The 13,681-nt window shown below is 37.4% G+C and overlaps 1 protein-coding gene across 9 annotated transcripts in view; it reads right to left on the reverse strand.

Annotated features, from left to right (window-relative positions):
* Positions 1 to 821: 821 nt before the first annotated feature.
* FAT1 (FAT atypical cadherin 1) overlaps positions 822 to 13,681 on the reverse strand; it is a 103,017-nt gene continuing 90,157 nt past the window's right edge. For 4 of the 9 annotated variants that reach the window (XM_074541421.1, XM_074541425.1, XM_074541423.1 and 1 more), the window contains 11 exons: positions 12,708 to 13,509; positions 11,622 to 11,753; positions 11,349 to 11,512; positions 10,314 to 10,776; positions 9,643 to 9,796; positions 9,303 to 9,413; positions 8,459 to 9,090; positions 8,075 to 8,212; positions 5,980 to 6,039; positions 3,195 to 3,230; positions 822 to 2,295 (listed from right to left, as the gene is read on the reverse strand). In XM_074541421.1, coding sequence (XP_074397522.1) covers positions 1,673 to 2,295; positions 3,195 to 3,230; positions 5,980 to 6,039; positions 8,075 to 8,212; positions 8,459 to 9,090; positions 9,303 to 9,413; positions 9,643 to 9,796; positions 10,314 to 10,776; positions 11,349 to 11,512; positions 11,622 to 11,753; positions 12,708 to 13,509 — 3,315 coding nt within the window. In that variant the 3' untranslated portion in view covers positions 822 to 1,672. Of the gene's footprint in view, positions 2,296 to 3,194; positions 3,231 to 5,979; positions 6,040 to 7,545; positions 7,600 to 8,074; positions 8,213 to 8,458; positions 9,091 to 9,302; positions 9,414 to 9,642; positions 9,797 to 10,313; positions 10,777 to 11,348; positions 11,513 to 11,621; positions 11,754 to 12,707; positions 13,510 to 13,681 lie in introns of all 9 variants that reach the window. The other 5 variants (XM_074541424.1, XM_074541428.1, XM_074541429.1 and 2 more) reach the window with 3 other exon arrangements.

Consider the following 13,681-nt stretch of genomic DNA (forward strand, 5'->3'; position numbering starts at 1 on the left):
TTCCTAGGCTACAGAACTTTGTGACAGTAGGAACAAAATGGAGGTGGAGCTGAAAGGATTCCAGGCTATATTAAAAATTCACTAATGTGCCAAGAAATCTGTTCTGAACTTAAAAAGCATCCCTCAAGCAAGAGGCAGAAGACAGTTACATTATTCCTTTAGCTTACCATCAGGCCAAATTTATGCTAGAGAACTCTGTTAAAGGCTTTGTTTTTTTCTAGTCAGAAAAGCAGCTGGATAATACACAGGAAAACAATATCCACCTTTACTTCTTCAAGGTGAAATTCTAGTGTGAACTTAATGTAAGAAACTGCAACTGAAACATAATTGCAGGAAACCACCAACTGTTCAGCACAAAGTCAGACAATGGCATGGCCTTTTCAGCATGCCAGGTGCACCATCAAGGGGTAACTAGTCATGAAAGTAAGTATTCAGGTGATAAAGGAGGGGAGAAATTGCTTTAAAGATCTTGGGGATTTTCTTTGTATATATTTTTGTGACTTGAGAAAAAATATTCAGCAACTTACATAGCTGATATTATAGGTTTAAAGAAAAATGCAAACTACCGAGAAGGCTGCTGCAGTTTGATACCCATCAATCTTTATTCAGACTGGCCCGATTACTTTTAAAAACACCATTAAGCAGACACACACTGCCATCTTGTGAGCATCGCTAACACAGCTGCAGGCTGATTTCAGAGGAGAGGAAAAGGAGTTGCTTGGAGCAAGTAACTTAATACAGTACAAAACATATACAGACTTAAAAAATGCTGCACTGAATGCTTTGTCAATGGTATATTATATAATAGAGATACACAGAGCAAAGCTAAAGTATTTTATTAATAATTTATTGTCAGTAAGAAAGACTGGCTAATGGTAATTTTCAGTAAAAACCTTTACAAGACCATTGGATCACAAATATACAGACACTATAAAAACTGTGTCATGGTGGTTTTGGTTCTAAACTGGTATGCAGAGGGTCCCCAACACACTTTCCAAGAAGGGAAAAAAATGTTTACAGTTCTAAAATACAGCAACCCATTTAAGACATTTCCATATAGCTGACCCAGAAAAATATCAGACCTAATGTATGTACAATTGAAATTGTGTGAATATGTTGAATGTTTTACAATGAAATGTCAAACCTTAGTTTTTCAGGGGAATACATACAGTGATGCCCTGATTATAATAAGTCAGGGTGCTCATTTTTAATGGCACACTAACACCACTAGTTTCAGTGGAAAACAAATTCACAAAATATCTACAAAATCTAGTTAAAACTATTAAAATCAAAACTGTACATAAAATTTACAAAAAATAGGAGAAAATTAATTGCATTAGAACTATATAAATATACGCATCATGCTAACATGGAGAAGTGGTATGTGATTTTTTTTTTTAACATAGAAAATGTAAGTACATAAAGGATGTTCAGAAATGGCACAGCCAATGGAAATCTTAGAACTTTCCAAATACAGTAGGTCAGGAAATGGAAAGAGGTTCATTTAGTGAAATGAACTGCATGATCCAATGCTGCCATGCCAGTTTAGCTCACTGAAACAAAAGCATTCACCGTGGTTGGGAAAAAAAAAAAGAAAAAATAAAAAAAGCTCTTGAAAATTGTTCTAGATTTGATAAAGTTTGTTAGAGTCCAGGCACTTTTGTTGAGTGTGTCAGACTTCTGTATGTTGCTGGGAATCAAGCGGAGGAATTTTCACATCTTCGAAGTGAGCATCATCTCCACTCTCATAGTCACTCATCATGACTTCAGACTCCATTTCACAGCATGCTGACACATCCGAGCAGGAGGCTGTGGAAGCGTACACAGACATGGACATGTTGTCTGCAGGGGGTGCCTCAAAGTCTGGATTGAACCCCAGCGAGTACGGAGCGAACGGCTCTCTGTAGCTGCCGCCGCCGCCGGGGGCGGTCTGAGGTTCTGACATGTCTGCAGGGTAGTGATGGGGAAGGTACTGGTTAAGGTTAAATCTCTGCCTGCTCCTTGTGGAAGAACCCAAGCTACCTACGGCTGGCATGTCTCTGGGTGGCTGTATTGACTCAAACTGGTCGCTGTATTCAGGTGGTAATGGTGGAAGCTCATCAGGTGCATGGAAATCATCAGGTGGAGGTGGAAAATCACTCTCTATGTCATAACCACCAGGGTAATAGTCTGTATCGATGGCATTTGGATCTGTGTAGAGGGGAGCTGACTCCTCCACCACTTCGTAATTTGGATACTCTTGGATACCTGGCAACTGAACACTTGGCATCCAATCTGATGTATCCCAGTGATAACCTGAAAAGTTAATTAAAGAAAAAAATAGTATTATTGTCTTGTATTCAAGTCAGTCTGAACTGAGAAATCAACACATGTATTAAGACAACACAATCACTGTGATTAGGACACCACTTGTTAATCAGCAGTTTGCCCTGGTTGCACAAAGACATTCAACACAACTTCACTTCATGCCATGCATGAGATAGTGCATCATTCACAACTTGAACTTTTACATTTTCCCACACATCACACCTAACATGGGAAGAGCTGTAGTCACCTATGGAATGTGCTGTCACAATACATAGTTGTTCAATGGATAGCAAAGAATCAACACCCTACCTGGTGCAGCTAAATACTTAATTGTTGCTGAGTAATTAGTTAGGGTGATAACAATGGCCTATTTTTCTTAAGAATATAGTTAGCATATATAAACCATTACTTTCTTAGATAAAAGAAGCAATTCCTATTTGGTAAAGTATTTCAGACCATTTAAAGTGACTCTGCCGCTCAAGCACATTATAAAGTTAGTTTCACAAAATGCTGTTAGCTCTACAGGAACACCTCTGATAAAAATCTTACGTTATTAGTAAAGACATTCGACATTCAACTACAAGAACAAACCAGGAAAATCAAGCTTAATCATGCAAAAATGACTGGACTTGATCCTCTCTTGCAAGCTCCCTTTGAATAAGTTTGTATTTGCTGGAAACTAGATATAAACCTAAACTAACTAAAACCCAATAATTTCTCTCATCTGAACATCAATAAAAAAATACAATGTTGTGATATAGTACAAATCTAGTAAAAAGAAATCACTGCAGACAAATGCACAGCAAGCAACTGATAGTAAGTCTGTGTTAAAACCAAATATTAACAGAAATTTTGGTGAACATCAATGAACTGCATGCAGAAGTCACCTCTTGAATTGCTGAGGTCAGGAACAGCAAAAGATTCTTTAGATGGCAGAATAAGAAGAAAAAGGAGAAAACATCTGTAGTTAGGAATCAAATAGTAGAACCAATATGAAGACAAACAATGACTAGTCACTATGAAATTCACACTGTTTTTGTCCAGTTTAATTAGCAATACTAAAATTTTTTTAAATTTTCTCCTGAGCTCCTTATTTGTTAAGACTTGAACTGTAGGACAGCTACTGAATTCATGTACAGCCCATCTGGGACATGGTTGTCTTGGGGTAAAATCTGCAGTCTGGAGTTTACTGAAATCCTTGTATCAGTATATACTGATCAGTATATACAGGACTTATGCTACATAAGGTAGTAGGACTTGATCTGATTTTTTCTTTCCTTGTATCTACCATTGTGTTTTCATACAGGGATCCATCTATTGGTGGTTACACTTAGAAGTATCTCTTGAGTATCAGGGTAACTCTTCCTTTAGTGTCTGGCTTCCATACATAAGCAGTGGGAAACCTGCCTCCCCCTTTGTACAGCAATTCCAACAACTCACACTCAGCAGAGAACTGCCCTGCTAAATATTACACCTTTCTCTATTGAGGAATCTATATTCCCTATTAAAGGCTCTGTGGATGAGTGATGACTATCCTAATGGCAGAATCTTCTCCTAAGAATTCATACTTTCATCTGTGGGAAGACTGAAGAGACAGAGGACTCTTCAGAGAGAAGTTCCTTTATTTTTAAGCTTGCCTAGCCCAGACGCACTGTTCAGACTAATGGAGATGTCAGTCTGAACTCTGCCTCAGAAGAAGAGGAAAACCTAGATGTCTACATTCCTTGGTGAAAGTGCTCTAAATTTCCACTCAATTTCCAAGTTTTGCACCCAATTTCCCAGGAAAAATGAAGAATGTTGTCTTCTAAGTGGACTAACGATCAGAACCTTCTCCTGGAGTTAAGGCCAGAGATGTTTTAAGAGTCTCAAAGACCCTTTAATGTAAATAGCAGAAACACAAACTAGAACTGGACGTGCTCATCTTTATGTGACAATCTGCTGGATTGGAGCTGTATTTTCTCTTGCACTCAGCATTGCTACAACCTGAGGAGCAGCGCAGAGAATAGAGGCCCAAAACTGTCCTAGATGAGATTAGCTACAGTTCATGCTTCCAGGATGCCTGTTGGACAGAAACACTTGGGGACACTACAGGTATGGACCATCTGTCCCAGAACACGCTCTTGCTGCAGGCTTGAGTAAGGATCTCTGCTGCTTGAACTGACACCCTCCCTGAGGGTGCTCAAAAGCACAACTCCTTACCTAAGATGCTTATCAAGAGGAAATGCTTATTAAGAGCAGAAACTCTCAAATGTTAAGAAGCAGCTGGAGTAGGACATATTTAATCTCAACAATTGCAACACACACAATGTCTGTATTTATCTTATGGTGATACTAAAACACCAGGCAATATTTTTATCTTTGACTTGAAAACTACATCTATAACTTTCAGATTCTACCAATTAAAATCTTAGAGAAAATCTGAGTCGGTTATTAAATATTTCCCCTGGTACATCTGGCCTCTTTTAGTCCTGTAATTCTCCCATTCCCAAGTACTGTGCATTGCAATTTTTTTTTGCACAGGCTATTGTCTATAGGTACACATTAATGAAATGGCACCCTCATTAATGAAATACTCTCAAATAATTGTAAGTCCTTGTATTTGTCTACTTTTTGTGTGCCTGTGTAAATTAAAAAGGGTGCACTTCAGATAACAAACTAAAGTGAAACTTCAGCTACTCTAATAGATTTTATGTTCTTACAATGGCTTCATTTTAAGTAGGACTTAGTAAAAAACATTATGTTTCCCAGTCTGTATTTCGAAATAGGAAGCATAGACTGGATCTATTTCAGAAGAAACCTCTGCAAATTCATGGTCATGGAGTGAATCATTTGCCTTTTACTGGAACTTACTTAAAGTAGTATTTAATCAATTGAAACAACAAGTTAGCATTTGTATAGACTCACTGGTACTTTTATTACTCATATTATTTTGTAAAGAGTTTGTATTTCCCAGAGTGGTTAGTTCTTAAATGTTAGGAGAAATAAAATAACATACCATTGAAAATGCCTACCTTACCTCCTTCTAACTTCCAAATACATACTACACACATACACACAAAAATATGTGTATGTACATATACCCAAATGCACGTTTTAGGTGCTGTTGTAAGGCTGCATAGTAACAAGCTAGCTAAAGTGAGGAGGATGTATATGCCTACATATCTCAGCTGCAGACAGAACTATTTTTTTTTCTACTTAAGAGAGAGATTGATCTGAAGACCAAGGAAGTGAGTACTGATACAAGACTACTTTGATTCTGCTCAGCTGGACAAGGTGTCAACAGGTGTGGGTGGGAGAAGAAAAGAAAGCAGAGGCTGCTGCAGTCATCTACAGTACTGCATGTATTTGCCTTTGATGTTGTCTCAATTCTTCTGGCAGCTTTAGTATTAATATTTTCAGAAGAGAGTAAGCACCCTGATCTTTTTATGCTAATCCCTTTTTTCCCAAGAAAATACACTTTGAAACCTGTTGACAAGGCATCCACACCATACTCAAGAAAACATTAACAGATCTACAAGATAAATATATTTTTTGCTATAACTTATCAGAAAGTCTAAGTAAATAATATTCTATAACTCACATCTGGCTTCTACATTACTAGAAGACAATGTAAGACAACAAACATGCATTATGCTGCCAAAGCAGTAAATAAATATGAAAACATGTATATACCTTCTTTTTCCACCGAGTCAACAACAGCATTGACAAGGTGTATTACAGTCACTACGGAAGCTTGTAAAAGGTATAAAAGGAGCAAATTAAAACAAACCTATAGTTAGTATCACTTTAAACAGCAGACAGATACACATAAAAACCCCCATCAACACCGTGAAATTGCAGTTTGTTACTGTTTTATAGAGCAACATTATTAGTGTACATGCACATTCACTCTCAATCTAGAGAGTAGTTGCATGTAACACACAAAACACATATTTAATGCTCAATTTTATTATTGCTAAACATACAAAAGTAACTACTCATGAAGTACATTTTGCATGAGCACAAGGCTGCTTAAGTTGTTTTAGAATTTCTGAAATGTTGCCTAAATATACTCATTTGCATCATACTTTATCTATATAGCAACAAACTAGACTTTTCTCAAGGCTTGTGTTGAGTGAATTAAGGATTGTTGCATTAGACTTCTCCCTTCAAGATGTAAACTATGTTGCCTCCCTACCAATGAAAGATACGGGAAAGAAATTTTCTCTGAAATGAACTAAAAGGATAGAATATGAAAAATACCTACTGAAAATTTCTGTTACTCATCTACTTAAGTTTTGTATAAAGTAGAGGAATACCAAATTCAGGCTGTTACATACTTATTTTAAAAAAACCAAACTTGAATGTATTTTTTTATGTCTTCACTTCCCCTCAAGATAGTTTTGGAATGGAGAAGGATTTATTCTTATAAGGTAAAAATGAAGTAAGCACATGCAACTGTTTTGCACAGCTCAGGGATTAAATATCAAGCTATTAAATTCTGAATCTACCAAAATGGAAGGAAGGAACAGTATCTATGATGCTACAGCTACTTCTCTTAAAATTATGTATTAATGAGTAATCAACACATGACAGGAAATGGGAAAAAGAATATACTAGACATATAAGACAGTGAGGAGGGGAGAACAACACGTACAACACGACACTTAAAATCACAGGGAAAAAAGTTGCAAGTTGGCATCAGGTCTACTGATAAAATGATGAGGACTGCAAGCATACCATTTTACTTTCACCAATCATTAAATCACATAGTTTTCTTTCATGCTGTTAATAACAAATTACTCTACTTCATTAAGAAGCAGAATGTTCTTTATTCCTAAGCTAAAGGAATTTCAAGTTATTTTTTACCAGGCAGAGACAAAAGCAGAAAGTGGAATAAAGAGTCAAAGCACACCTTAACTTAGCAAATTAAGTTATGAGAAAACTGTGGCTTTGTCCAATCAGTATGACATGCTTCTGAATACACAGATGCATTCATATCAACTACAAAAGCATCTGTCATCACAATGGAAAAGACATCCAATTAATAATAATCAAACCCACAAGTATGTCTGCTGATTATATTTTGATGGACTTGAGATGTGATCAAAATATTTATATTTTTATATTGGCTTTTTTCAATGTATGAAATGTTTTTATGAATTCATTTCAATCATGGTGAAAGCCAAATATACTGTTCTATTGTAACAAAAGTCCTTTTTGTGAAGTTTCCTTCATTACTAAAGTAATCAAACTTACAAGCAGTCCCTTAAACTCTGCTCTCACTCAGAACTGATCTGATCCATATGGGAGCTGAGGTCGCAGCAAGAAAAAGAGAAGGAAACAAATGAAACTGTAACACCAGAAAGCTTTTTACTGAGAGCTGAACAGCAAAGTGAAAGTTATATTTGTGCAGAGGCCATTTTTTAAAATTCACTGTATTCTTGCATATGATGATAACTAAGGATAACCTAGAAGAGTTTACCAAATTCTAATACGTTTTAAACACAGGCTCTGAGCAACTTGAGCTGCATTTTCACTGTAATATTCTAACAGCAGAATGATTATAACTTTAAAGTAAAGTAATTAACAGTTTCATAGAGAAAAATATATTTTTTTTAATTAACAGATTTGGGCATTAACCTAAGTAAATGCAAATATATATTAAATAAGCTACTATTTAATATATATTCAATATATGTAAATCCTATTGTTACTGAGAGATACAGATGCAAAGACAGAACAAATGAACATCAGCAGCGGTACAGAATGGTTGCATTTTACGTACCATTGTCATCACAGGATTCAGACTGGAAGGAGCTGAGAGACTGGACCTCAGACATGCTTTCTCTTGCACTGTAAGGATGGGAGTTCTTTTCATCCAGAGGCTTCTTAGAAAGGCAGGGGTCAAGATCTACTACTTTAGCTGAAAGAAAAAGTTTCAAGTGAGACAATGAATAGATTCTAGATTAAAGAATCAATACTACTTAAAGCTGAAGTCTGCACGTTTTTACAAAACTTAGTAGAGCATGAAGGCTGATCAGAGACAAAACCCCGTGAAGACATAATGCCTTTTGTACTCTAAGAGGTGTAGACAGAGACTTTGTACTCATATTAAAATTGTACCAGCATACCCATTTAACAGGAAAGTAAAAATAGGAATGTCTCTTACTGTCATAGTCAAAATCCCAGCTGGGTTTCTGTATTGAATCACTGTCTGAAGGTGAGTTGGAGGGAGGTGGAGGTGGCAAGTTTGGTGCAACACTGCAAACAGCTACAGCTTTCCGGTGACCATGTACAGAATCTGGGTTAAAAGTACTAAACTCAGGGTGCTCAGGGATAGCAGACCCTTCAAAAGAATTCCTGTCAAGATTGTTCCTGGAGTCACTTGGAATGCTTGGAGTGTATGAAATGGGACGAACAGGAACCTGTGGTGGGATGTCAGAATAGATGTTCTTATTCAATTTTGCATCAAAACACGGTCTTTGCAAGAAGGCTGTCGTAGCTCCCAGTTGCTTGTCTTCAGGTTCTGGCTGGTGCTTCTTCTTCCTACCAACCACTTTGCGGCAAACAACAAAAATCACAACTAACAAGAAGATTCCTGCGACGAAAACAATAATCCCAATCACTTCAGCTAAGCCAATGTTCCAAGATGTCGAAACATATTTATTGAGAACAATGTCTGTGCAGTGTTTGCCTCCAAATCCACGACTACAGTTGCAGTGGTATGAACCATATGTATTCTCACAAAGGGCACCATTGAGACATGGGTTTTCTACGCATTCATCGACATCAGTCAGGCACCTATCAGAAACAGAGCACAGCAGTGATGTTTAGTTTACATCAGCAGTCTTTGTTGTAATCTTGTTCTCAACAGTTTTAGATCTGTTTATTATAAGGTACTGCACACTAACATGCATTTTACTGTTTTATCAACATCCCAGATTTCAACCAGTTTGAACTGTAATCTCTTAATTAATACTACTACAATTCAACGTATGTGAAATGCCACCTACCTTTCTCCACGAAAGCCAGCTTCACACTCACAAACAGGTCCATCCAAACTGTCAATACACTTGCCACTGTTTTTGCAAGGATTGTCTTTGCAATATGGACCCAGCTGGCATCTGCAAAGGCAAAACAAACAAAACCAGCTGAACATTACCTTACTGCAAGCGATTTCATAATGTGGGATACAGAGCTGTAACACAGGGGCTGCTGTTAACTTCAGCCACCTCCAGTATGTCTCAAATCTGAGCTTAAAGTAGGAAACACATTAAAAAAATCCAGAAAAATGTTACACTTATATCCTGTTTTCCAAGGGGTTCATTGATACAAGGAACCACAGAAACATACCTTTGACCTGTATATTGTCCTCGGCACTGGCAGATAAAATCATCACTGACTGGGATGCAAGTCCCACCATAAAGGCAGGGGTTGGAGGCACATGGGTTCACACTTACATCGCAGTGAGTTCCCATAAACAAAGGTGCACACTTGCAGTAGTAACCTGAAATCAAATACAGTCTTTTTGAAAGGTGCATACGGCTTTACTGGATTTGAGATAAAATCCTCCCTGCCCACCTACAGATTTAAAATAAATTCCTCCCTACCCACCAAGCTGCTACATGAGAGAAAGGATGGGAAAAGATAGAAATGTTTTTATCGACAGGTGAGGCAAAGTCTAACAGTAAGAGTTTTCTTAAACATTTTTCTTACAAAACACAAGTTGTCCCAATGCTTTCAGAATCTTTAAAGAAAAACTCCAAAGTAGGCTGTTAAGAGGATGGACCTTAGATGTTAGCACTGAAGATTAAATCCTCACTTTGGCAGAAGGACTTTGTCTATCTCATACCCCCAAGCAGTTGAATCTAGAAGGCACACACACCTTTCCTACCTATTCAACAACTGACTTTCTACAACTCTGGGGAATCAAGAATTATGCACGAAGTTGTTTCGTCCCTCAAAGCAGAGAAGTTGAAAAGCAGTTTTGAAAGCTAAAAGCAGAAGAATAAAGAGCAGCTTACCTCCATTTGACAGTGCATTGCAGATGCCTCCATTCTGACAGGGGCTGCTTGAGCATCCATCTGTGGCAGTCAGTAAGCACCCAGGAGTGACATCTACAGATTCCTCCATGTGTGCATAATTTCGTGGCTTGCTGTTTAGGGGCAGCTCTTGTCCATTTAGTACAATGGAATCCATACAGCCTCTGAAACCATTGCTAACCTGAGGACTTCTACCGTGTCTTGTACCTTGCTGACGAATATGACCACCAAAGAACACGTGATTGTCCAGGTTGAGTGTCCTAAGCGTACCAGGAGCAGTACCAGATGCAGTATGCACCCTGTCCAGAACAAGGCGTGCATAGTTTCCATCCACCTCAAGAGATATGGAATGCCACTGGCCATCGTTTATCTGAGTGCTCTGAACAGAGACAATCCCGGGTCCACTGCCACAATCAAATTTATATTGCAGTCTTCCATGATGGATCTACAGAGGAAAGCCACAATATCAATAAATGGTCTGCACACTTAAAGAGTTTAAAATATTGATGCCTATAAAAGTTTATGTTTTCTGGAGAGACAGGATGATGGTGGTGTTCATAAAAAGCAGTTTAATAACACTGTTTTCCAGTCACAGCAACTGTGATTTATTCTATATGGTTCTTTTAATTGAAATGTACACTTTGTACATTTTGTTCCTGTAGTAAAGCAATCACAGATCATAATCAAAATATTACAATACTTCAATATCTTTCATCTTGTGTTTTAAGTAACTTTTCCTGTATGAACTACACTATTTTAAGCAAATAAATTTAAAGTTGTTTAAAATATGCAGGAAGCATATTCAGGATTCAGGAAGCTTTGTTTGTTTACAAATGTAAAAATTTCTGTACAAATTTTTCACCTGGATGTGTAACACACCCTACCTACCTTTAAAGCAATTTTCAGTTACAACCATTCTACATAGATGTTATGACTCAATCTTTTAATCTGACACAAAAATAGTAAGAAGATGGTTCAAAGAAAGGAGGAGGTATGCACTAGGAGATTTTAATATACCTCTAAGATACTGTAGTCTGTTCCTCGAGCATACATAACAACTGCATGAGCAGAGTAAGTTCTAAGTCTCATTGTCAGCTTCATTTCCTCTTTGTTCTCATTTTCCATGAGACGATATTTCACATAGCTGCTCCCAGTAAATGTCACAGCGGAGCCAGCTGATGCTTAGGAATACAGAAAAGCATAAAAAGTATTAGCATAGGACTGGAATAAAATTTATACTTGATTGAAAGTAATATAGTTTTAGAGAGTTTTTTAAAGTTAATTCCTTACCAGGACATTGTCCAGCTTTGCCATCTTGGCAAACACAGGTGTATTTTCCTTCCTTTGGATCTCCTAAACATTCAGTACCTTCAGGACATGGATTTCCTTCACACACACTGTTCACCAGGGGGCATTTCCCTTCTGTGAAACCAAATCCATTATTTCTTATTTGTTGGTGATGATGGTATTTTGTGAAAAGGGACTGCTAAGTACAACAGGTTAAAGTGCCCCAAATGATATTCCTGACTATCAGACAAGGAAGTGAATAACAGTTATGGGGCATGACTGGCACAGACATTCTATTCTAGACAAACAGAATATAGAGTGGCAGATGCTCAGCCTTATCTTGATTACTCAATTCAATTGGTAAAATTGGCAAACTGGTGTTGTGGTTTAAGGCTTATCATTAGAATCATTCACCACAAAAATTCAACATGTAGCTATAAGCACAGACAGAGTAGGTTGGGAAGAGCAGAGAAAAACATGTCTGTATTTAAGACAGAAAAGGAATGGGCTTTAAATATTTACTTCATATGTGCAAGTTCGCCCAGCAAGGTTAAGTCCTGATTTTAAAAAGCAATGTTTTTTACTCAGAGATAAAGATAAATAAACCTTCTGTCAGAAATCTTTATACTTACATATATTTTAATGAATATTTATTTCCCACATTACCCTCTCATTCCCAAACAAGTTTGGAAATTGTGTGGGCTACTCCTCTAAGAAGAAACAGGGGAGTATTCAGGTACTTTGCAGGAACTTACTTTTGTGCACACAAGACTGAAAATGGCCATCAAAATAGGATAGGCAACAACAACAAAAAATTTACTTTTTTCATAAAATGGAAAATGAAGGTGTAGCTATAAAGAAAATAAATACCCACTCCTATAAACTTGTACTATGTAAATTCTTGAAGTGAGGTAATGAGATAAGAAAGAATTACTCCTTACTACAAATAAAATTAGGCAAATAGTATAGAGAGAGTTACCGAATATTCCTGATCTTGTTCTCTAATATAAATTTCCATCTGAGGACTACTGCTTTTTAAAACCAGAACAATCTTTTCAAGGATACCATTTCCCTTACAGTGTTTCTTACCTTTACAAAGGCAAACTGCTGTTCTGTGATGACGGGGAGTAACGAAGCTCAGCCTGGCTGTGCTGTGCGTTGACATGGTGTTCTCATCCACTGTTACTTTTTCTTCACAAAATTTCAAAGGACAATCTAGGCCGGCACAGAGCTTATGAAACACATCAATTATCCGGACACCTAAAATCTCCTCTAGGTCAGGCACAGAAGAGTTTATCTTGTGGAGCAAAATTCTCATTGGGTGGTGAGAGCTACCAGACTTTTCAATATTCAGGAGGACATCCAGATTAGAAGGAGGCTCAGAAGGCTGCAAACTAACAATCTGGATGTCATTTCTCCTCACGCCCAAGATGTTTCTCAATGCTCTCTGGAAATTGCGCCAGTAATCACCGATGAATTCTTCAGGGGACAGGTTTGCAAAGCGTATTGCGATACTGTGATTTAATACCTCTTGTGTGATTTGCCTGATGTGCACAGTAATATCAGCTGCAGCTGTAAATTTTCCATCTGTAACAGTGACATTTAGGAGGTACTGTCCTACATCTAACCTTTTGTGTGCTATTAGTTTGCCACCAGTACTGGAAACAGAGAACAAGGATTCCATTTTGGGGTCCAGACTGTATGTCAAGGTATCATAAACATCTTGATCGGTTGCGTGAATTTTTCCAATGACACCACCTGGATATTCTTCCCCAAAGGCTGTGATAAAGATTTCCAGAGGCAGTATTGCTGGAGAATAAATGCTTTCCTCAATAACTCTAATATCAATATAAGTCAAAGATGACAACGGTGGTTTTCCATTATCTGACACCTAAAGGAAAGACGAGGACAGATTTACATTTTTGCTTTATCTCAAATTCTACTGCAGATATTTATCCTATATATAGTTGAGCTGTATTTTTGTACCCATAAAAACCCCATCAAGAAGTCCTATAGGAAAATGCTTTACATAAATTCTGTAACACAATTCCTAACATAAAAGT

This window comes from Zonotrichia albicollis, chromosome 5 (assembly GCF_047830755.1).
Source record: "Zonotrichia albicollis isolate bZonAlb1 chromosome 5, bZonAlb1.hap1, whole genome shotgun sequence".
Taxonomy (NCBI): domain Eukaryota; kingdom Metazoa; phylum Chordata; class Aves; order Passeriformes; family Passerellidae; genus Zonotrichia; species Zonotrichia albicollis.